This window comes from Pseudochaenichthys georgianus, chromosome 6 (genome assembly GCF_902827115.2).
Source record: "Pseudochaenichthys georgianus chromosome 6, fPseGeo1.2, whole genome shotgun sequence".
NCBI lineage: Eukaryota > Metazoa > Chordata > Actinopteri > Perciformes > Channichthyidae > Pseudochaenichthys > Pseudochaenichthys georgianus.
The window spans coordinates 12,692,643-12,714,813 of NC_047508.1; the positions used below are offsets into that span (position 1 = coordinate 12,692,643).

At 39.7% G+C, this 22,171-nt stretch overlaps 1 protein-coding gene across 1 annotated transcript in view; it reads right to left on the reverse strand.

Moving 5' to 3' along the window:
* lonp2 (lon peptidase 2, peroxisomal) overlaps positions 1–20,737 on the reverse strand; it is a 40,599-nt gene extending 19,862 nt beyond the window's left edge. Inside the window, exons 1-12 of the mRNA XM_034084698.1 lie at positions 20,668–20,737; positions 20,178–20,416; positions 16,712–16,847; positions 15,989–16,102; positions 11,470–11,601; positions 10,385–10,507; positions 10,134–10,297; positions 9,726–9,820; positions 5,363–5,481; positions 5,090–5,229; positions 3,275–3,416; positions 1,652–1,802 (exon numbers count right to left, since the gene is read on the reverse strand). Of these exons, the coding sequence (XP_033940589.1) occupies positions 1,652–1,802; positions 3,275–3,416; positions 5,090–5,229; positions 5,363–5,481; positions 9,726–9,820; positions 10,134–10,297; positions 10,385–10,507; positions 11,470–11,601; positions 15,989–16,102; positions 16,712–16,847; positions 20,178–20,410 (1,549 nt within the window). The 5' untranslated portion in view covers positions 20,411–20,416; positions 20,668–20,737. The remainder of the gene's footprint in view (positions 1–1,651; positions 1,803–3,274; positions 3,417–5,089; positions 5,230–5,362; positions 5,482–9,725; positions 9,821–10,133; positions 10,298–10,384; positions 10,508–11,469; positions 11,602–15,988; positions 16,103–16,711; positions 16,848–20,177; positions 20,417–20,667) is intronic.
* Between the last annotated feature and the right edge of the window lie 1,434 nt (positions 20,738–22,171).

Genomic DNA, 22,171 nt, shown 5'->3' on the forward strand with positions numbered 1-22,171 from the left:
CAGGTTGTTTGGCCGTCTTTTTAAAGAAATTGCCCAAAGTAAGTTGTTTTTTTCAGCAGCAGCAACAATGCCTGGTAAACATGCAGTGCCAACTAAACGAGCTTGTGAGTGAGTGGGTAGTGGGTGGAGCTGCGGGCAGCGTGCAAGCAGGCGAAACTTTTTTCATGAATCATAAACTCTAAATATAATTTTATTTAACTTATTTTACACCTTTGAAAAAATAAAACATGCCCAAAATGGAATTTATTTGGTCATCATATCAGTATTTTAGAGAGCTCCCCCCAGGGCCGGACTGGGACAATAAGTCAGGCCGGGAATTATACACCCAGCCAGGCCACTACCAGTTGCCATTCTGCTGGATTTATTTGTAAATATTTACAGCGTAGCTGCCCATAGTGATAGCTCTATAGTTTAAATCTACCCAATAATAAACATATGGACAGGGGTTACTATTTAAAAAAATATGCAAATGTATTTGGGAACCTATCCATGTGAACATATTTTAAGTGGGGGTGGACCTCAAATCCTCTAAGGGGGTCTGGGGGCATGCCCCCCAGTAAGATTTATTTTAAAATGTTGGAGTTTAATGCATCAACCTGGTGCATTTTGAGGGGAAAATAAAGAGACTACACCTGGAACACCCATATGAAACAGAACTGTATACATTTCAATAATCATAAAATCATGGCCATAACCAATAACATATGAAAAACACTGAAAGTTGTTTATTTATTTATTTTTGGTTCATTTATAGTTGTGAGTGTGTCTGTACTCCTGAATCAGCCTCCCCTGTCTCCCTCCTCTCCTCCCTGCTCCTCTTTGAGGCAGCAGCAAAGACTAGTTTTAGCTCTCAACAAGTTTTACAAGTGTATCTTACCTTCTTTCTTTTTATTCATGCATATTTTACTAATCACTCCCCCCTCAAATGGAAATATGGGTTTACATAAATGGTGACCAAACAGTTTGAGCCTCGCAACCGTGCCGCGCCACACTATGCGCCGCATAAGCGCATAGGTGCGCCGTATTTGCGGCTCCCTCCGCAAGATGAGGCTCCCTCCGCGAGATGAGGCTCCCTCCGCGAGGTGAGGCCCCCTCCGCGAGGTGAGACCCCCTCCGCGAGGTGAGGCCCCCTCCGCGAGGTGAGGCCCCACGCAGTGTGTGTGATCAGCCTGTAGGGAGGGACAGCCCTGTCGGCAGGCCACATCATGTGTGGACAGACAGCACCCTGTGTGAGGCAGACCCACATTTGCGCAGCGTTGCGTTCACAATACATTAAAAAAAAGGAAAATCGCCAGGCCAGCAGGCCACTTAACAGGCCAGGCCATCGGGAAACCTCCCGGTCCTCCCGATGGCCAGTCCGGGCCTGGCTCCCCCCAAATTTCACAAACCATGTTCCCAGGGGAGCTCATGTCACCACTAGGGGAGCTATAGCTCCCCCTGCTCCCCTCCAGTTCGCACCCTGCTTGTAGGTAAGGAGGAGGACTTTGTAGGTGATGCGGGACTTGACTGGCAACCAGTGGAGGTCACATCACATCACAGAAAACTCACTTACACAGGTGCTCTATGGGGTTAGCTCATCACCAGAGCTAGAGTCTGGATTCAAGATCAAATGGAAAGTGCTAAAAGGGTTTCTTAGAGCTCCTGAACCCACCTGGTACCTGCAGCACTTCCATCCTGTCCAGCAGGGCGGGGGGGATGGTGGCTGTGGTGTTTGCTGTGGCAATAAAGAGCACTTGCGACAGGTCGAAGGCCACGTTGAGGTAATGGTCAGTGAAGCTGTGGTTCTGCTCCGGGTCCAGGACCTAGGGGCACAGATAGAGACAGTTTCAGTGTGTGTTTAGTATCAAACTTCATTTAATTAATTTACATAGAAAGAGGGCCAGCTAACCTTAGCCTAGCATAATCATCTCTGGTATTAACTCAAACGTGAGGAGTGATAACAGCATCAAAAGGCTGCAGCTGAAGCATTATTTTATTAAATGTCACCAAGAAGAAGTCACCATGACTGATAAGATATTTGCCTCAGTAAGTGTCTTTTTACAATATGTTTAACTATAGAAGGAACCAGTTTTTCTTCCTTGATTAGATTAGATATGCTTTATTCACAACATTGGTTTAATCCTAGCCGCATGTACCAGGGCATGGCACATGAATTCAAAATTAAATTAAATAGAAAACAAACATATCAACAGTTAAAGATATATCTTCAGAGTATATCTTTTAAATACAAAACAAATAAGTTTTTCTACCATATATTAGACAGACCTAATACTAGAAAAACGACTGTGGAAAGTAATTGGAATTTTAAGCATTCATTTTAAATTAAAATGCAACAAGGACATGCTCACCAGTTTAGTCACATAGTAGTAAAAAGTTACTTTCTTATAGATCCAGAAAACAAGATACTTGTACTTTATGTATCCTTCAATATATCAGCCATTTCCAGTGTTGGGAAGTCGTTCCTCTGACTCCAATATGTTCACTTTAATTAAGTTAAAAAAAATGTATTAAACTTAGCAATGAAGTTCTGACTTTTTTTGCATATTTTTATTTGATAAAGGTCGTCTGAAATACAGTTGCCCTAAAGTTATTCAACCTATTACAAGACGAGTCAGGTCTGCCTTTTTCTGCGTGACAGTGTTAACATACTTTGTTTACGTTAGGGCCGTACTAAATGAGTTTGATTGAGAACATTATGGTCTTGAGGTTGAACCTCTTTTCACCCTCTGTCTGAAACCAGCGCCCAGTCTGCACTGATTGGTTAGCTGGCTCGCTCAGTTGTGATTGGTCAACCGCCTAGAAATGTCCTGCCCTCAAGCCTATCATGTCCAATGTGTTGGAGCGCTTTGGGATTTTAGCCTTTGAAGACCATTTACATGCACAAAAACTATAATATACTACAGGAAAGGGAAAACTCTAAAATAGTATAATAGGGCCCCTTTAAGCGTGTGTTTAAAATAGATACTGTTTCCAAACTTTTGTGTCTAATTGAGGGGACGAATCCAACAACACATAAATGCAGCAGAATATTCCCTATCCCGCAAACTGGATCACAAAAATGAAACATCATTTATATATCCGCACCATTATTCCGATCCGCTCTAGTTTTTGATGGGTTCTTACTTGGCAAGTGCTTTACCCTTGTTCATGAGAATCGATTCAGTATTTTTTCTGTAATTCTGCTGAAAAATAAACATAAACAGAGTAACCTGACCGAGATCCCCTGTGCTTGAGATAAAAATAAAGAGCAGAATGCTCAAGGGACAGAGCTAACCTCTAAAAGGGCCGCTGCAGGGTCTCCTTGCAGGCTCTTCCCCAGTTTGTCCACCTCGTCCAGGAGGAACACGGGGTTATTGACGGCCACCGTCTTCAGACCGTTGATGATGCGGCCCGGCATGCTCCCTACGTATGTGCGCCTGGAGGAGGGAACACAATTTGTGTAAATTATGACGAGAGAAATGTGTCAAGGTGATATCATTTGTTTTTGCATGGTCAACTGATCCTAGGAGTATGCATTGCATTACCAGGCATCAATAATAATGGAATTCTAGCACAAAAATGTCTGTGACAAATGCAAGCATTTGTGAGCTCGGCAGGATTTGGGGTTCAAAGAAACGATATAAAAGAAACAACGGGAGTAGTCTACCTGACATATTATTTATTCTTTAGTTGAACAACTTGAAAAATTGATCTGTATCCCTTGCGCTCCTGCTGTTAGTATGCCTGACACATGTTTCTCATCTGGCTGGGAGAAGGTGTCGAAACTCAGTCCCGTTTGTCTTTTGTATGCAGGGATCAGCACTGCTGCAACCTGAGATACACCACACACACACACACACACACACACACACACACACACACACACACACACACACACACACACACACACACACACACACACACACACACACACACACACACACACACACACACACACACACACACACACACACACACACACACACACACACACACACACACACACACACACACACACACACACACACACACACACACACACACACACACACACACACACACACACACACACACTCCAATAGGTCGCTTAGTAATCCCGCCTGATACTATATACCCGTGCCCACACACAGCAGAGTGTCTGTGTTTTGATGAGACTCATTCTGATCAAAGGCAAGATAAATGTTGAGACGGACGCACTCTAATGATTTCTTTTTTTACCTAAAAGCAGATACTGTGTGAGCATGAGTCCATAAATAAACTGATAGTTTGTTGTTTGTTTTGCAGAATACATTTCCCTGATGTGAGCAAAACAGCACGGTAATCTTTTAATTTCACAAATGTTTTTTTTAAATTAATTAATTAATTTTGGTTGTCAGATCAAAGTTTATTCAATTCCACCCAGTTGTCATTTTACCAGAAAATAACGCTGTATCCCCGGTTTAACACTATCTGAGGTTACGGCACAATTGATTGAACTGTTCTAGATCAATGCCTCTGATGTTGTCATTTGAAAACCTGGTTTACTTTTCAAGAGACAACAATTGCAATACATAATAATAACGCTGAAAAGGGCATGTCTGGAGTTGGAGGCTCCGTAAGAGATGTGCTGTTTACAGATAGCTCTGCAGCCTCTTATCTGCACAACCTTTATCGATGCATGTGTTTTAATCATCAGTCTTTTAAATTACACACAGTTTGTCTCCCAGGCACGTTGGATTTAGATCCATCTTGAGCCAGTGTGTTAAACTGCTAGATAAATACTCCAATAAGACTCTTTTAGGAAAAACTTGAAAGAAATAAGGGAAACAAAATAGCTTCTTTTTTTTTTCAGTGTCATGTTCGAAATGTAACCCAAATACTTTAAGAGCTTCAATATAAAATCCATAGAGACAAACAATACACTTATTATGCAGTGGCATGTTGCCAACGTTCCAGTTATCTGCGTCCTGAATCAAGTTTCCAGGATTACACGCCGCTCCAGAACAAAGAACCCATCTGAAGTACATTTTTCCATGAAATCCATGATTTCTAAACATTGAGATTTCCTAGCACGTGTTCATCTTTTAAATGGAATTATTTGCCTCACTTTCAAGCTCTAGTAGAGTGATACCTGTGTCCTCGGATGTCCGATTGGTCACAGACGCCTCCCAAAGCGATGCGGTGAAACTCTCTGCCCAGAGTCCTCGCTATGGACCGTCCCACACTGGTCTTACCTACTCCTGGGGGCCCCACGAAGCAGAGGATGGGTCCCTAAAGACAATAAAGAGGCATGAATTCACAGGCAAAAAATGTGACACAGGGTTGTGGCGGATGGCAGTTTGAATCCATCATACTTAATAATATAATCATATGCCTAACAGACTGACAATTCTTTAAGACACACCTTCAGTAAAGTCTTCAGCTGTCTCACAGCCAGGTACTCCAGAACACGTCTCTTCAGCTTATCCATGGCATAGTGGTCGTTGTCCAATAGAGTGCGAGCGGCTCGGATGTCCAGGCAGTCTGATGATTGTGCATGTGCATGTTGGGTACATGTCGATGAGTTCCAAGAAAGAAAGAGAAAGCAAATGTTTTGTTAAGAAAAGGAGAGACAACCCTCCCTTAGGACATACTCTGGCTGTGACCTCTGACCCATAAATTAATAATTAAGAGTCTACCACAATTATATTATCATGTCAATTTGTAACATTTATCGGCAGCGGCTCTGATATTCTTACTGATATTCTACCACAAATAAATGATCATGAATCATTTATGGTACACTGTTTGATTATTGAATTGGAATTCTTCATGGAAATTACCCTGGGTTAAGAGGACATGAGTTGTAGAGGATGTGATGTAAGTTAAAGCTGATTTAACTTAACTAAGTAAGAGGCAGCAGAACAGATTGTTAGCACAACACAGACATATGTTCACCTTCTAAAGCTGCTATGGCTAATAAGTTGCCTAGTTCACTAATACGGACTAACATTATATATTTATATTATAAGTCCGCCACAAAATACACCAAAAGCAGCGAATAAGACCGATGACAATTATTATTATATTATATTATTATTGTTGCTGATGGTTGTGGTAGAGGAGCTGTAGATTTTGCACTAAAATCTGTATCATGGTCAGTAGCATCTGAAGCACGAACGCAACCCTGTGATCTGCCATTGTTGTTGTTGTTGGCAAAACGCATCAGCAATGACGCGGGGGTGAACCGAACAGGAAATGATCGTATAGGGCGTACACACCATGGATGTATAATAAGAACTGGATACAGCGTGGGAGGCGGGGCCTCATTCATTCCTATGAGAGTTGCTCATTAGCGCATGATGATAAAATGGCCCAACTTTTGAGAGAGTGAAACGTCACAGATTACCCGGCATGCCTGAGAAGTACCCGTATGTGTGCTCATAGCGCATGCGCAACTTTAACCAACATGCTCGTTCACATCAAGCACGTCAATTTGCGTACACGTAACAGCACCGTGCGTTCATGACAGCATGGTGATGGATTGTTATTATGCAGTTAGCAGCTAGCGGCTAGCTAGTAATTATGCTAATGTGCACATCAATCGTTATGTACTTCTATTATGCTGTAACAGGATCTAGTGATATCCAACAGAGATTCATTTAGCATGAAAGAATTATTGCACTGTATATATATATATATATATATATATAAGAAGCTACAGGAACGTTAATCTACGTCGGTAATATTAACTTTATTTAATACAACATTTACGGTACAAGATTTAATCATACAGCCCATGTAGTATAATATTTTACAAATGATGAATTACAGCAAACATGTGCAATATATCCATTATTACAGCTCCGTGGGATGGCAGTAAGGCGATATGGGTCCGTTCTTATTGTGCATCCATGGGTAAAGAGAAACTCATGTAGTGCTGAACACGTAACTTGAACGTGCCGGGCAGCGCGGTCCCGTGGGTTAGATGCGCGTTCATAATGCCGAGGGAAATAACTCTCAGAATAACATTATTAGCACATTTTTACAACTTGAGGAACGAATGTTTTTAATAAGGGCTATACAAGTGTTCATACTGGGTTGTTTATTTAGTTTAAAAAAAATTATCCAACGAGTTACAGAACACTCTTTCCCCATGTAAGTCAATGGGAAAAAGTGTTTCCGGGCCTGGCAACCAAACGGATGTGCAGTACCGCCGTTTGGCCAGCACGAATATTTCCATCTGAGTCCGGCACACTTCCTGGGGGCTTGGTACACACAGAGCCGCAAGCGTTTCGTCTCCAGACTTACCCACTTTGCGAGCCGTTTTCAAAGTGTATTGTTTTCTGGCTCCGAATCCGTGGCTCCATTTCGGCTTCGTGTGGACGAACCGTCTATACCAGGGGTGGGGAACCTCCGGCCTCCGGGCCGTATACGGCCCGCGAGACAATTTGGTACGGCCCTCGAGGTAATTTATAAATACACGCAAAAAATAAAAAAATGAAAGAAATCTAGACCGCAAAAAAATTAAACAAACGAGTGCCTGTTTTTCCTGGCCAAGGTCAGGGTCCTTGAACACAACACGAGCCTAACGTGTCATCACGTGGTATATGTCTCGACTGACAGGGGTGCAGTTCTGACGGAGAGCACCAGAACGCCACTCCAGCACTTCAGAAATTGCAGTACCGATAAGTCCATACACATGCCGCAGTTTCTGCGTGTCTGTGTCTTTAGTTGAAAGCCCAGTGGCGATCTGCTCATCTGTCACACTGATAAGACTGTCAATAACTGTGTTGTTATCATTAGCATCTGGTTAGCTAGCTATGCTAACGAATATAAGAAGCTTTTTCTACAACCAGTGAGGTAAAGGCACATCTTTATATGATCATTATAGTTATAAAAAAAATAAGAGAATAAAGTAAACAGGTATAAAATACTATATGACAGTTATTAATAAAGAAGAATACAGTTTGAAAGGGGAGTGATTTGTCAAATATCCATAAATTAAAAGAAAATCTGCTTACAGTTGTGTTTGGGTGTTGAGAGATGTGTCCATAGATCTCCTAATGTTGCTCTCAAAGTGCACCAGATTGATGCTTTTAACTTCAACATTTAAAAGAAAATCTTCCCAGGGGAGCACGCCACACCCTGCACGTGCATGCATACGCGAGTCATGGTGAGATATCTGGATTAAGAGGTTGCTTTTTCTTTGCACAGAATGAAATGAATGGGCTGTGATTTTAGTTTTTTTAAGCAGAGGTCAATAACTTGTACGGCCCTCTGAGGATATTGTAAAAATTGAAATGGCCCTTGAGAGGAAAAAGGTTCCCCACCCCTGGTCTATACGATAAAGAACGTTAGCGGATACAACTGATATCGTCTCTGTGTGGACGGGGCCTAACATTAGCCCAGTTAGTTTTATGTGCTAATGAGTTAGGCTAATGTTTATTATGACAAAAGTTGTGGATAACTTGTCTGTGTCGCCTGCAACACCCCCCTTTTTCGTACCCAAACAAGCAAAAGACTTCTGCATAGTTAATGCAACACCCCTAACATTTGTAATTGTTCTTTGAAGTAATGTTTGAGCGTGTGAATTCTCTGGGATTCTTGGAATTGCCATGACGAAAAAATTTATCATAAAGCCAAGTTTGACATTGAGATTTTTTTTTTTTTTGATTTTGATATACTTTATTAATCCCCGTGGGGAAATTGTTTCTCTGCATTTGACCCATCCTAGTGTTAGGAGCAGTGGGCAGCCATTTTGAACAGCGCCCGGGGAGCAGTGTAGGGAACGGTGCCTTGCTCAGGGACACCTCGGTAGCACTTGGTCTTGCCGGGACTTGAACTGGTGACCTGAGATGTGTTTGTTATTATCAATAACATATTAGAAAATATATGAAATATGTCTGTACTCTTGCTAAATCCCTCGTTGTGCAAAAAGCATTCGTTTTCAGATGGATTTGTGTCTTTGACAACATGATGAATGTAGGTCTAGTATTCAGCTTGAGTTTGCCAACTATTGTGTAAACATATCTGGATCTGTAGCAGCTAAATGCTCAGATATGTTAACAGATAGTTGCTAACTTTTACATGGTGTTGTACTGAGAATTCTTGCTGTAAACAGCTGTGTTGGAAACTGGGTGAGATTGGATGAGAGCTGTGAGCCAAAAGGGCCAAGGTTTTGGGCCTTAAAACCAAAACAATGAGCTGAAAGACACTAAAAACACTCCTCACAGCTGAGCTGAACTACAGAGCCTAGTAAATCAAGCAACACCTTTCATATTACATGTCGTAATTTAATTTAATTCTAAATAAAAAAGTAATGATAAGTGCAGGTTAAACTTTAAGTCTTACATAAAATAAATGAAAACACTAGTAATATACATTAGCAAGTTCCCTTCAAGATGCCTGTGTTTGAAAGAACAACTGTTTATTCAATACAAATTATAATCACCATTTATATTAAAATCTGTCAAAGGCTAATTTGGTCAGTCCTCCAGCTGACATGCTTCAAAGCAAAAACTGCAACCAAAAAAAGTGATAACATTGATATGTTAAACCCAGCTATCACCAGTGTTTCAGTGAACACATGTTAAGCATCGCTAACGTCAATTTAAAGTCAAAATGACGGCTTCTGACAATGCCAAAGCTATCACACACCCATCATCAATCTTAACTGTTTTGCCACGGTGCAAAGACATAACTCATGTAGTATCAGAGATCTCTTACAGAATCTGACATATTTTTCATTTGGACCTGGAAAAAACGTGGCCTTCAGCTTCGTTTACCTTTAGTGCTTTTGCTCCATGGCAACTCTACCATCAGTTCCAAGTAGTTTCTGGTCAGGGCGAACTCAGGCATGGACTGAGGCATCTTTTTTAATCTGAATACACATGTATGAGTTTAAATGTAATACAGGTCAGACTGTGGACTCATCAGTAAAATCGTACATTAAACAAAATAAGTAAGTATTCGAGACAATACCACATCTAAGAAATTATTTGAAGGGATCAAGGGTATTCAAAGGGTTTAAAAACAAAAAACAAGCTTTGGCCTCAAAAGAGCCTTTTTTAAATTAAATGAATCAAAACATGATCTAAAAGAAAGTATCAGCATGTGGCATTATTTCACCAAAAATATTTGCTTTTTTAGAACTGTGGAATCAAAAATGTCAGGACTTATAAATGTGAGTTTACCTCTTGAGCTCCTTCAGGCAAACTTTAAGTGCAGCTTCAGGCATTTTGGCTCTGTGGAGCTTCCTTTCCAAGGCTGCGGTGTCATCGCCATCCTCATCTTCATCTTCCTCATCCAAGTTAAATTGCCGGCCCGGGAACACTCCACCTTTACGAACTGATAACACCTGTTCAGATGAGACACAGAGTCGTGAGCAGATATATAAATACAGATATTGCAGAAAGGAAAAGGAGAAATACAAACGTTTTGTTACCGTCTTCTCATTGTCAGGACTTTTTTTTCTGGTTTTCTGCAACAGCTTCAGTCCCTCTATCTGTCTGGTCAACATGGGCAGAGCCTTCTTGAATCGCTCCTCCAAACTTAATGCATCAAGGACCTTCAAAGCAAACATGGATTTACAAAAACATGAATAGATTCACTTTAGAGAAAATCTTGAACGCAGGCCTATTCTACTGTATGTTTCAAAGTCCAAAGGCTCCTCCAAGCATGCAACGTTCAATATAGGTAAATCATAACAACTAATTTTAAAAGTCATATTAAAAAAATATCAAAAAAATATATATAAAAAATACAAATTAAAATAAAAATAATTATAAATATAATATAATTTAAATAAAAAATAAAATAGTGCAAGAGAATGGTGAAAGTGACACAATATGAAAGAAAATGTAGAAATAATAAAATTATAGAAATGTAAAGTAAGTAATATTACAATATGAAAATGTATGTATGTACCAGTATTCAAATAATTTCCAATGGCAACTATCTAATGGTACCCTTAAAAACATTGTGACAGTTATCCCATTACAGATCCAATGCAGGTACAGTTAATTATGAAGAAACACTGCACACATGTTTCCAGTGATTGACTATGTGTATACAAAATACAAAAACAAAAAATGTCAAAATGCTGATACCACATTGAAAACAGGCTTTAAACCATGAGTCACGTACGGTTATATCAAAGTAATGAGTTTGATGTAGGGCTGCTCAATTAATCGTATTTTAATCGCGATTACGATTATGGCTTGCAACGATTACGAAAACAGCTAATCGAAATAAAACTTTTATTTTTTTATTATTACTGTTTATTTTTTTTATAATTTTTTTTTTGCTTTTCAGTTTAGTTATACTTAAAGTTCAGGGTAATCAACTGTTAAAAACGTAATGTTAAAAAAAAATTCTCCAATAAATTGATGTTTTCAAAGTAAATGGATAATCGCTTTTAATAATCGTGATATCAATTATTGACCCAAATAATCGAGATTATGATTTTTGCCATAATCGAGCAGCCCTAGTTTGATGTATGGGAAACACAGAGCTAACAGTTCACTTCACCTGGAGTTTCTCCATGTTTGAGGTGCGGATCATGGAGGCTACCACATCAGGGAGAGTTTCCCTGGGCAGACTGTCCAGCAGACGCCTGAACTTAGCCACCACTGGAACAGACATGTCCAACATGCCTAACAACTAAACACACGGGAAGACATGGAAACACATTGGTGTAAGATTTAGTGATACAATTTTTCTAATCATCAGGGATAAAATCAGTTCAAAGCGATCAAACTTTTCTATTATTCCAAGGTTATGTTACGCATTTTATTTGTCACACTAATTCTTCATATTTTCAATAGTTCATCGTTTTTTGTATATTTATATTTCCTGTAAACATTTATCCTTATTGAATATTTTTGAGGTTTCTAAAAACTATTTTTAGTTCTATTTTTGATCCTTTTTTACAATGTAATGTTATTACTGTGTTAATGCATGCACCGTTTTACACCAAACCAAATTCCCTGTATGTGTAAAACTACTCGGCAATAAACCTGATTCTGATACATGTTAGCCCCCTGTGTCTCCAATGTGTGATAAATGTACACTACCAGTCAAAAGTTTGGACACACCTTCTCATTCGAAGTTTTTTATTTATTTAAATGTGTTCTACATTGTAGATTTATACTGAAGACATCAAAACTATAAAAGAACACATATGGAATGATCTAGTAAACAGAATATGATTTATATTTTTGCTGGCTCCTGCAGAATGCTGTGGTAGCCATGCTGGGTAAGTGTGCCTTGAATTCAGAATAAATCACCAACAGTGTCACCAGCAAAGCCCCCCCCACACCATCACACTTCCTCCTCCATGCTTCACGGTGGGAACCACACATGCAGAAACCATCCGCTCACCTTCTCTGCGTCTCACAAGGACACGGCGGTTGGAACCAAAAATCTCAAATTTGGACTCATCAGACCAAAGTAGAAAACAATTCAAATAAAATAAAAACTTCAAATGAGAAGGTTTGTCCAAACTTTTGAGTGGTACTGTATATCAAATGACTGAGTCTTTCTGAGTCTTGGTTCTCTTTGGCTGCTCCGGAGACTCTTCAATTCTCCCTGCCAACATTCAACAATTTGGCGTGGCGCAGTCGTTCAGTTAGCCGGAATTTATTACACTTTCACCGGAATAGTCTGTTGAAGTCCAAATGAAAATCCAAGTGAAAATATTTCCCCTTAGAAACCATCAGCCCCTTTCACTAAGTGTGCAAAAAGAAGCCACCGCTGTTCTGTTTTGAGCCAGACAGGCCTACATGTATTTTGGCTTGTTTGCAAATTGTTTTTATTCTCTTTTATTTTATAGGACAATATGTAGGCCTAATGCTAAGGGAAAACATTTTTGACAAGGCATTGATTTGTGGGCCATGAAAAAAAAGAGACTTGTTTGAACGAGAAAGTATCTTGTGTTTTCTTTTTCATGGCCCTTAAGGGGCTGCGTATATGTTATTAAAAACATGTACAAAAAAAAGTCTGTAGTAGTTTTTGCTTATTTGATCCTTGTTATGACACTGAAAATGTAGCTCAGGTGCATCCCGTTTCCACTGATCATCCTTGAGATGTTTCTATAACTTCAATGGAATCCACCTGTGGTAAACTAAATCGATTGGACATGACTTGAAAAGGAACACACATGTCTATATGAGGTCTTACAGTTGACAGTGCATATCAGAGCACAAAAGCCATGTCCTGGAAATTGTCTGTAAACCTCAGAGACAGGATTGTATCAAGGCACAGATCTGGGGAAGGGTACAGAAACATGTCTGCTGCATTGCAGGTCCCAACGAGCACAGTGCTCTCCATCATTTGCAAATGGAAGATGTTTGAAACCACCAGGGCTCTTCCTAAAGCTGACCGCCCAAACCAAACTGAGCAATGGGGGAGAAGGGCCTTAGTCAGAGAGGTGACCAAGAACCCGATGGTCACTCTGACAGAGCTCCAGTGTTCCTCTGAGGAGATGGGAGAACCTTCCAGAAGGACAACCATCTGTGCAGCACTCCACCAATCAGGCCTTATGGTAGAGTGGCCAGAAGGAAGCCACTCCTCAGCCAAAGGCACATGAAATCCCCCATGGAGCACCTAGAGTACTCTCAGACCATGAGAAACCAAATTGTCTGGTTTGATGAAACCAAAATGGATCTCTTTGGCCTGAATGCCAAGCATCATGCTGGAGAAAACTAGGCACCGCTCATCACCTGGCCAACACCATCCCTACAGTAAAGCATGGTGGTGGCAGCATCCTGCTCTGGGGATGTTTTTCAGAAGCAGGAACTGGGAGACTAGTCAGGATCAAGGGAAATATGAATGCAGCAATGTACAGAGAGATCCTTGATGAAAACCTGCTCCAGAGCGCACTGGACCTCAGACTCAGAATGGGAGAAACTGCCCAAAGATAGGTGTGCCAAGCTTGTAGCATCATACTCAAGAAGACTTGAGGCTGTAATTGCTGCCAAATGTGCTTAAACAAAGTATTGAATAAAGCAGGCATCCTCAAAGTACGGACTCTGGTCCGGATCCGGACCGAACCACAACTGTCTCTGGACTCTGAGCAAATTATATTTTTCATATGTATTATCTGTATTATCTGTGTTATCTGCGAGACATCGCCACAACGCAACGAGTCAAAAATGATCCGCTTTGTCCAGAGACTGCAAACAGCGCTCATCGGACATTTATGAGAGAAAGTCTCTAATGTCCGAGTGCAAGTGAATGCAGCACAAGATGCACGTCATGTAACCCCTCCCTCGGTCCTGGCGCGAGCGTGGACATATGATTGGCGGCGATTTCATTTGAACGGGACGGCGCAAAACGAGAAGCATTCGGACCCAAGCACTGAAGGAATGAGGTATTTGCGGTCTACACTGACAGAGAAGAGACTGTCAGTGTGGCTGTACTCAGCATTGAATCAAAACGCACTAAAGCTGTTGATCTTAATACGTTTTGTGAGGCGTTTTGCTGAACAAAATGGTAATCGCCGCATTCAGCTGTAATACACGTCAACTTAATGCTCTGCTCACGGATGAGATGATGACCTTATGTGTGTAAATATTTTTTTTTCTTTGAGGGGGTCTGCCCCCAAAAAACAGTTTTAAGTCCTGAGAAAGTCAAATAAGACGGTGTGTAAAACTACACTGCCCAGCCAAACAAAAGTAACCACTTTGATTGAACTAGGCCAGTAGGTAAGGACATTCCACTGGATAATAACTGAAGTATAAAAGAATGCATGACTGAAGTGATGGAGACCATGTTGAAGGCAAGCAAAAAGAGGAAATAACAGGTCAAGCAAAGCCCCCTCTCAGATTCCACAGCAACCAGAAGAACATAAATACTGGCTGGTGATTTGATTAATCAGCTTTGTGATGGAATAAAAAATGCACAGTGCATTTCCTTAGCTGTGGGTGAGTCCACTGACACCACTGACAATGCTCAGTTGCTGGTGTTTGTGAGTTTTTATGATGAGGCAAAGGGGGAGTTTGTTGAAGATGTGTTGGGCCTGACGAACCTCAGTGGACACACAAGGGGGCAAGACATTTATAAAGCAATAATGGGAATGCTGAATGAAAAAGAGTGCAGCTGCCTTTACTCATAACTGTGCAGCTCTTACACTGCGACTCTGAGGGGTCAGGCACAGACACAATAACAATGAAAACTGCGGCATACAGATTATTTTTGTTTTTGCAACCTCGTGTTAAGAATCTTGTTGCAATTGTTTAAAAGTTTGAATGACCGTAATAAACGGACCTTTGTCTTATTGAAACATTTATTTTGGACCTTTAAGATTTGTATTTGAGTACCCCTGGAATAAAGGGTGTGAATATTTATGTGTATGTGATATTTGAGTGTTTTGTTTTTAATTAAATTTGCAAATATTCTTCTAAAAAAATGTTCACTTTGTCATTATGGGGTATTGTGTGTAGAATGTTGAGAAAATAAATTAATTGAATCCATTTTTAAATAAGGCTGTAACATAACAAAATGTGGAAAAAGTGAAGGGGTATGAATACTTTCCGGATGCTATGTACATGCAAACAGCCCTCTTATGTTGCAGCACATAGAAACAAACTTAATTTTATACTAATTAATTCATGCGTTATACTTTTGTATTGCCGATAGATCTAGAACCATGACATGAACTACATGCGATCTGTGAAAAGATAGAGACTTTCTGGGTTGATGGACCTAACCTGAAAACTCTGTAGAAATCACTGCTTTATTTCATTGGCAAACTGTGGAACCCATACTGAACTGAGTTCAGTGTATAAATGAGCTTATTCTCTTCCTCTTATTTAATTCACTTTATCAGTTGAATAAAATGATTATAGTATATTATAAAAAATATTACTTTTCTTTCCTAGCTCTAATATGCACCAAAAATAAAACCATTGTTTTTGACTAGGACAGAGTATTTTCACCAAATCCCCTTCTTTTGTTAAGGGCTCTGGGTCTTGTTTTGCCTTACTTGTTTACTACCCCTCTATTCCAGTCCCACATACACACAAAGAACACCCTCACACACACATACCTGTACAGCCGCCTGGTAGAACTTGTGGGACAGCTTCCCCAGCTCTACATCTTCTGCTGTGACCCCCTCTGAGGCTGGGGTCATGTACTGCTCCAGTTTATCCAGCTGCTCCACCTGAAAGGTTTTCCAAATGAGAGGCACCTATTGAAGTCCCTTTTGAAATTCAGAAAAAGGTCTCTTTAATCCTATATTGCCTATAAAGGAGGAACTATTAGTAATGAAGTCCCAAATCAGGGATGCACCTTTGATAATAAAATATTTCGTTTCTGACAATATTGAAAAAAATATTAATAATGGCAATATTCCTATGAAACTTTTACAATGACAATCAATATTCCACATATATCCTGTCCTACAGCTTCACCCTTTAAAATGTAAATTGGCTTCCTTCCTCAACTCCATGCTGCTCCCATGCTGTACCCTCTTTGTCACTGTTATGCACATTTTGCTTTCTTCTTTTTTCAACTATGCATGCACTAGTCGGTACAAAGTACTAATTTGTGATAAATACAATGAATTCTGACTGCAAGAAGCTGTGTGTCGCAAATCGCGGCAATAATAAACAATATTCCAATTGCTTTTGTGGATGGAGCAAATGGAGCTGTGATTTTACAAAAGGGTCCACACATTATTTGTAAAAAAGAAATTGTACATTTTGATAAATTCTCAGAAAGACCTTTTTGATCTTAAATATACCTTTGTCTTGATATTGAATTGTTTTACCTCTGCCAGGACAAAGGGTCGCTCCTTCAGCAGACTTGTCACACTGAAGCGACACAGTCCGGTGATGAGGAGGGTGTAGTGGGGCTTTGGCCAGTTGCTGCCCACAACCTGCACTGCTATACCCGCTGTACCAATTCTACAGAGAGAGGGAGAGAGAGAAAGTGAGACACAGGAGGGATGACGGACAACCCACTGGAGAAAGGATGGTTTGTCCTACGCTTCATGGTGGCATTATCTTATATTTAACGAGTGTGCCCTGATGTTTTTTTCGTGAATGGTACAGATTTACAACTTGGTTTTGGTCGGGATCAAACAACTCTTTTATAATCTTTAAGGTTTTAAGTGTATTGTGGGAAAGTCTTTAATTTGAGTCTCACATCAAAAGCCAGCAAGAGCTAAGCTTAGCTACATACTTTAAAGTTGTGCACTGGACCAAATTAACTTTAATTAAAAGGTTCAATGGTTGGTCATATACTCAGCTACAGTGTAGTTGTGCAGTGAATGTATTGGGTCACAGGTTCCTCCAACAATACAACATACATATATAAAGACATAAAACAAATAAAAACAATAAAAACAGTGCAAGCTCGGAAGTTCAGCAGTCTTATGGCATGTGGGATAAAACGGTCCCTGTGTCTGTTGGTCTTAAACTCATTTAAAGCATGACCTGTAACCAATAATGTGTCTTCTGTCTGTCTTCTGAGGCTTTTATTCTGCTCAGTGTTAAGTAAAACAGTTGTTATAAAAGACTTGCAGGATAACAAGCTGGAATAAAAGTCCTTTGGGTAATTTGGGACCCATTCAAATGCTGACACGTTTTTAAAACACACAGTTTGGGCCTCAATGACTTCAATTACACATGTTTTTTGGGGGGAAACACGTGTTTTTGGCGGGAACCCCACAAATGATTGCCACAAAATCAGAATTATTTAAAACCCAATCGATTATTAAGAACTGAGCGGCTAGAGTTGCCAAAGTCAGTGTGGATGACAGCAGGACAGCAGGTTTAGCTATGGATCGATACAATACAGCAATTCAAGACTTCTTGGCAATGTTCCCTGACATAACAACCCCACACACAATATGTTACTGATTATGGGCCGCGGGACATAGATTCCGCGATTTAATGTGAAGTGAAGCGGAACTGACTGCCACCAGAGAGTAGATCACACCAGTTTGGCAAGGATGGTGGCTGGAGTGAGAAGCCTCTGAAGGGGTCAGGCTCTAAATCAGAGACATATGTACTGTCTACAAGGGGAAGATGTTTGAATAAACAGCATTTAATCCCTGTTTCCCTTCAGAAATCCAATATCACTGAGGTCTACCACAACAACACAAGGACATCAGATTGTCTCCGTTATTTTAAGACTTTTAGCGTCATGGAGCCTTTAGTGTTTTTAAATAAACTATTTGCTAGCAGTGGATGGCCACAATGTATTGCTACAATGCCAAGTTCAGTGCCTAAGCCAATGTAGCGGTTATTCCCCCTAGTAACCGTAACCAGCCTGACCCGGTAGACTGCAGGTGAAAGGTTAAAGTCTCTGTACTCAGCTGCAGGGCCACTGCTTAACTGTAGACTTTCAGAGAACAAATCACACAATGTCGGTTCTTTTCAGAATATGTGCATGCAACTGTGCATATAACAAATATTAGGTTCATGCACAAGGCCGGACTGAAGTTGCCCGAGCTTTTTTCTCTCTGTTGTAGTTTCATAGATAACTTGGACAAAATGTAAATCAGTACGTCCAAAGCTGTAAAAAAAAAAAAATGCAAAGCAATTCCTCAATTATGACAGAGTATTCCCAAAGAATACACAGAATAAACCAATTTGCAGTGGGGAATATGCCTATTAAAGACATTAATGTGGACATATCTGCAAAATAACGTGATTTACTTGGGCTTTATGACTGCAGATTTGTTTAACTTTGTTAACCATTCAAATGTAAACGAATGACACACCCTGAAACTAAACTCCTGCGCTTGGACTATTTTGTATTGTTTTTTTATTTGATTTGTTTTATGTCTTGTTCATATTGCATTGTTGAGGAACCTATAACCCATGTTTTTCACTGCACTACACTGTAGTAGTGTATTAATAAAACCTTTAAAATATTGAAATCTTAACAGTCAAAATAAAGAAAAGAAAACGAATTCATAGATTAGCATGATATGCTCAGTAGTGCCAGTGAAATGCCATGGCCTACATGTTCAATGAATTGGGCCATGTTGTTACCAAATGTTTATCCACTCTTGTCGAAAATGTAGATATAATTTATAGTAAACTGGGTCATTCTACAGAAAAGGTGGAATCTGGGTGATAAAAATCTGCTGAAATATATTCCTTCTAAAAACATCTAAAACCTGTTAAATAGCAATGAATCCACAACAAGTAGAGCTTAAAATATTTTTATACTTTATACAAAGCTTATTTGTATAGGAATGTCGCTGGTGTTACGTGTTACCAGGAAGAAGAGTAACACCAGTGACGGTAACACCAGTGACAATTTGGAGAAAACACTACCATTTTAACAAAATGGCTGCAATGTGTCAGACCAAATATGGCTTCAGTCAATATCAAAATCGTTTAACTCTTCAATACAATACATTTTCCAATTCAAATGTTCACCCCTAGGGCTATGCAATGAGTAACACTAATGACAGACTTGAAAGACGCATGTAAAATTTGAAGATAAAATGACACCTTTAACAAACAAAGTAAGACTGACTTTCCTCATGTCTTTGTCCACTGCACTGCCTCAAATGATCTCTTGTTACAGGAGGCACTTCAGAGACAGTACATTATTTCAAAATAAAAGCGTTTTGTGTAGCAGTAACACCAATGACGTAATTGTGGGTGACTGACATTTATTTGATATTATTAATAATAATTTGCGGGGTTTTTTACCATTTCAGTGTTATATTTAATGTATGTAATGTTATGTAAATATAAATTAGATTTATTTATTGAAAAAATAATCTTTTAAATTAAAACTAAAGGCTCCACTTCCATGTATGATCAAAGTGACAAGGCAGTTCCTTGAACTTGGCATTTTAAATAAATTGCAATGTACGTATAAAACCATTTTTTATTTATTTTGTATTTAGTACCATTGCAAAGACAATCTCTATGTATTCAACATATATAATTAATGTGAGTATTAGGTCAACGTCATGTATTTTGGTGTCTGCAAAAGTAAGTGACAGCACTTCCACCTTTTCTGTAGAATGACCCAGCTATCTTATTGTCCACCTTAAAAATGCTTAACAGAACTATTTTTTTTAACTTCTCATGACCCCTAAGGTTTGAAGGGGTCCCCAGTCCCAGGTTGTACATCCTGTACAGTCAGCTGGTATGCATCCACAACAACAACAACAACAACAACAACAACAACAACAACCACCACTTATCAAACTCGGGATATAACTATTTACTCTTTATCTATGTATATAATTAAGCGTTGATTACTTATGCAAGCTGGGAAGGTCGTCGGTGTCTTGCTCTGGGTCTCTGGTGTTGGGAATCACTCCTATGATAGTGCTTTTCAGAGAAGTTCCCTTCAGAAGCCGCTGGCTGACCAGCTGCATGTTCCGCGGAGAGTCCACGCTGAATCTGACGGTGGAGCCCGGGAGCAGCACCCCTTCATGGGTCAGCAGCAGCGGCAGGCGGCTCGGTATCTGAATTCCGTCACCGGAGGCCATTGTCTGCTGTTCTCACAAGCAAAGTGGGTCACTGTCTATATAACACACAACTCTTGGAAACAAACAGGCACACTGTCAAACGGGCAAGACCTTCGGTGTTCATATGGCTTCCGAGTCGTTATTTCAAAATAAACGCAAAAACATAATAAAGTAACGTTGGAAGTGTGAAAATTAATTAAGCACGTGTTTTGAGATCATGTTACTGAACATAAATGCAGTGGGTTTTGTTTTTACACGTATTTTTGCAATATGCTTACCCTAAAATTGAATACTATTTTCTCTCTCGCCTCACCATGGGTGACTTCCTGTATTCTCTGTTAAAGGCAGGCTACGGTGAGTACAGAGGGACAAACTAGACTTTATTGCATAACATTGACGCTGCAAAGAGAAGTTGCTCAGATCAGTCTCAATATTAATGTATGCAACGAATAAGATTCACGTAATTTGTGAATTAAATATAAATGACTATCTCCACAAAAAAATCTTCAAATGCAAATCGTTCTTTTTTTGTGCAATAGAAAAATATGCACAATTTATATAAAAAGATGATTGTCATAAACACAATCGTTTTCGTTGTATATGAATTGAAAATAAAATAATATTATCACATCTTTTTTTTTAATTATTGTAATATAAATCCACATAATGATACAAATAAATAATAATTCCATTACTGCTAGGGATACTTATTCTCCCCCATATTTTACAGAACACCATTAGACTGAGCTTTAACGTCAAGGGCCCTTAACCCTGTAATTCACTGCCTGAGGGTCTGGGGCTAACAAAAAAGGGGCATCCTTTAAATAAACTCTTAAAACGTGTATTTCCCAAAAGCCTTTATTCCTTTTAACACACTGTTTTATTTACAACTGTTCTTTCTTGTTTATTTGCATGTTTTGATCAGTATTGTCCTTGCAATCTGTAACTTTTTTTAAATCGCAAATTAAATATAATTTACAACTGATTTATTTATTGACAGCTACTTTATATTGTGCAGTATCAGATTTTTTAAACCAAACACAACATCAGAAAATATGATGCATTTGATAAACAGTATACAAATTAGTTAAATTAGCTCCACTGAGGCCAGGTACAGCAATTATGTGTATACATTTTAACATTAGCAATAGGAATACAAACATAAATCATCTGACAGGAGACAACATGCTTAATAATGAGTACTCTTAATAGAGTACATTTAGCAGAAGACACTTAAGTTACTTTAAAAGTAATATTACTTTACTGAAGTTTTATCTGAATCTACCTCTTCCACCTAGTAATTGGAACCTATACTGCAAATTTGATTGGCAGGTATTTAACATTGCTTCCAGGATGATTGGTCTCCCCACACCCAACATTGCAGAGCTAAACAAAAGGGTCATCAGATGAATTGACACCTCAACAGACACCACGCCGCACCTCCTGCCCTCCAGGCGCAGGTACAGGGACCCCTGAGGGGCAGAGGGCACACCGCGGGAAAAGGCTTACTTAACAGGCTTACCTGGAGCAGGCCCAGGGGCCCAAAAGTGTCAGGGTGCCTTCACCTACATTACATGGTACTTGTTTGACGCTTTTATCCAAAGCAACTTACATACTCAATACTGTGGGAAATCCCCACATGAGCAATTTGGGGTGAAGTGTCTTCAGGGACACAACAACATGTTGACAGCAGGTTTGAACCTGTGACCCCCTGATCCCAACACCAAGGTTCTATCCACTGCGCCACACACCTCCCCACCTACAAAATGTCACTCAAAGTGA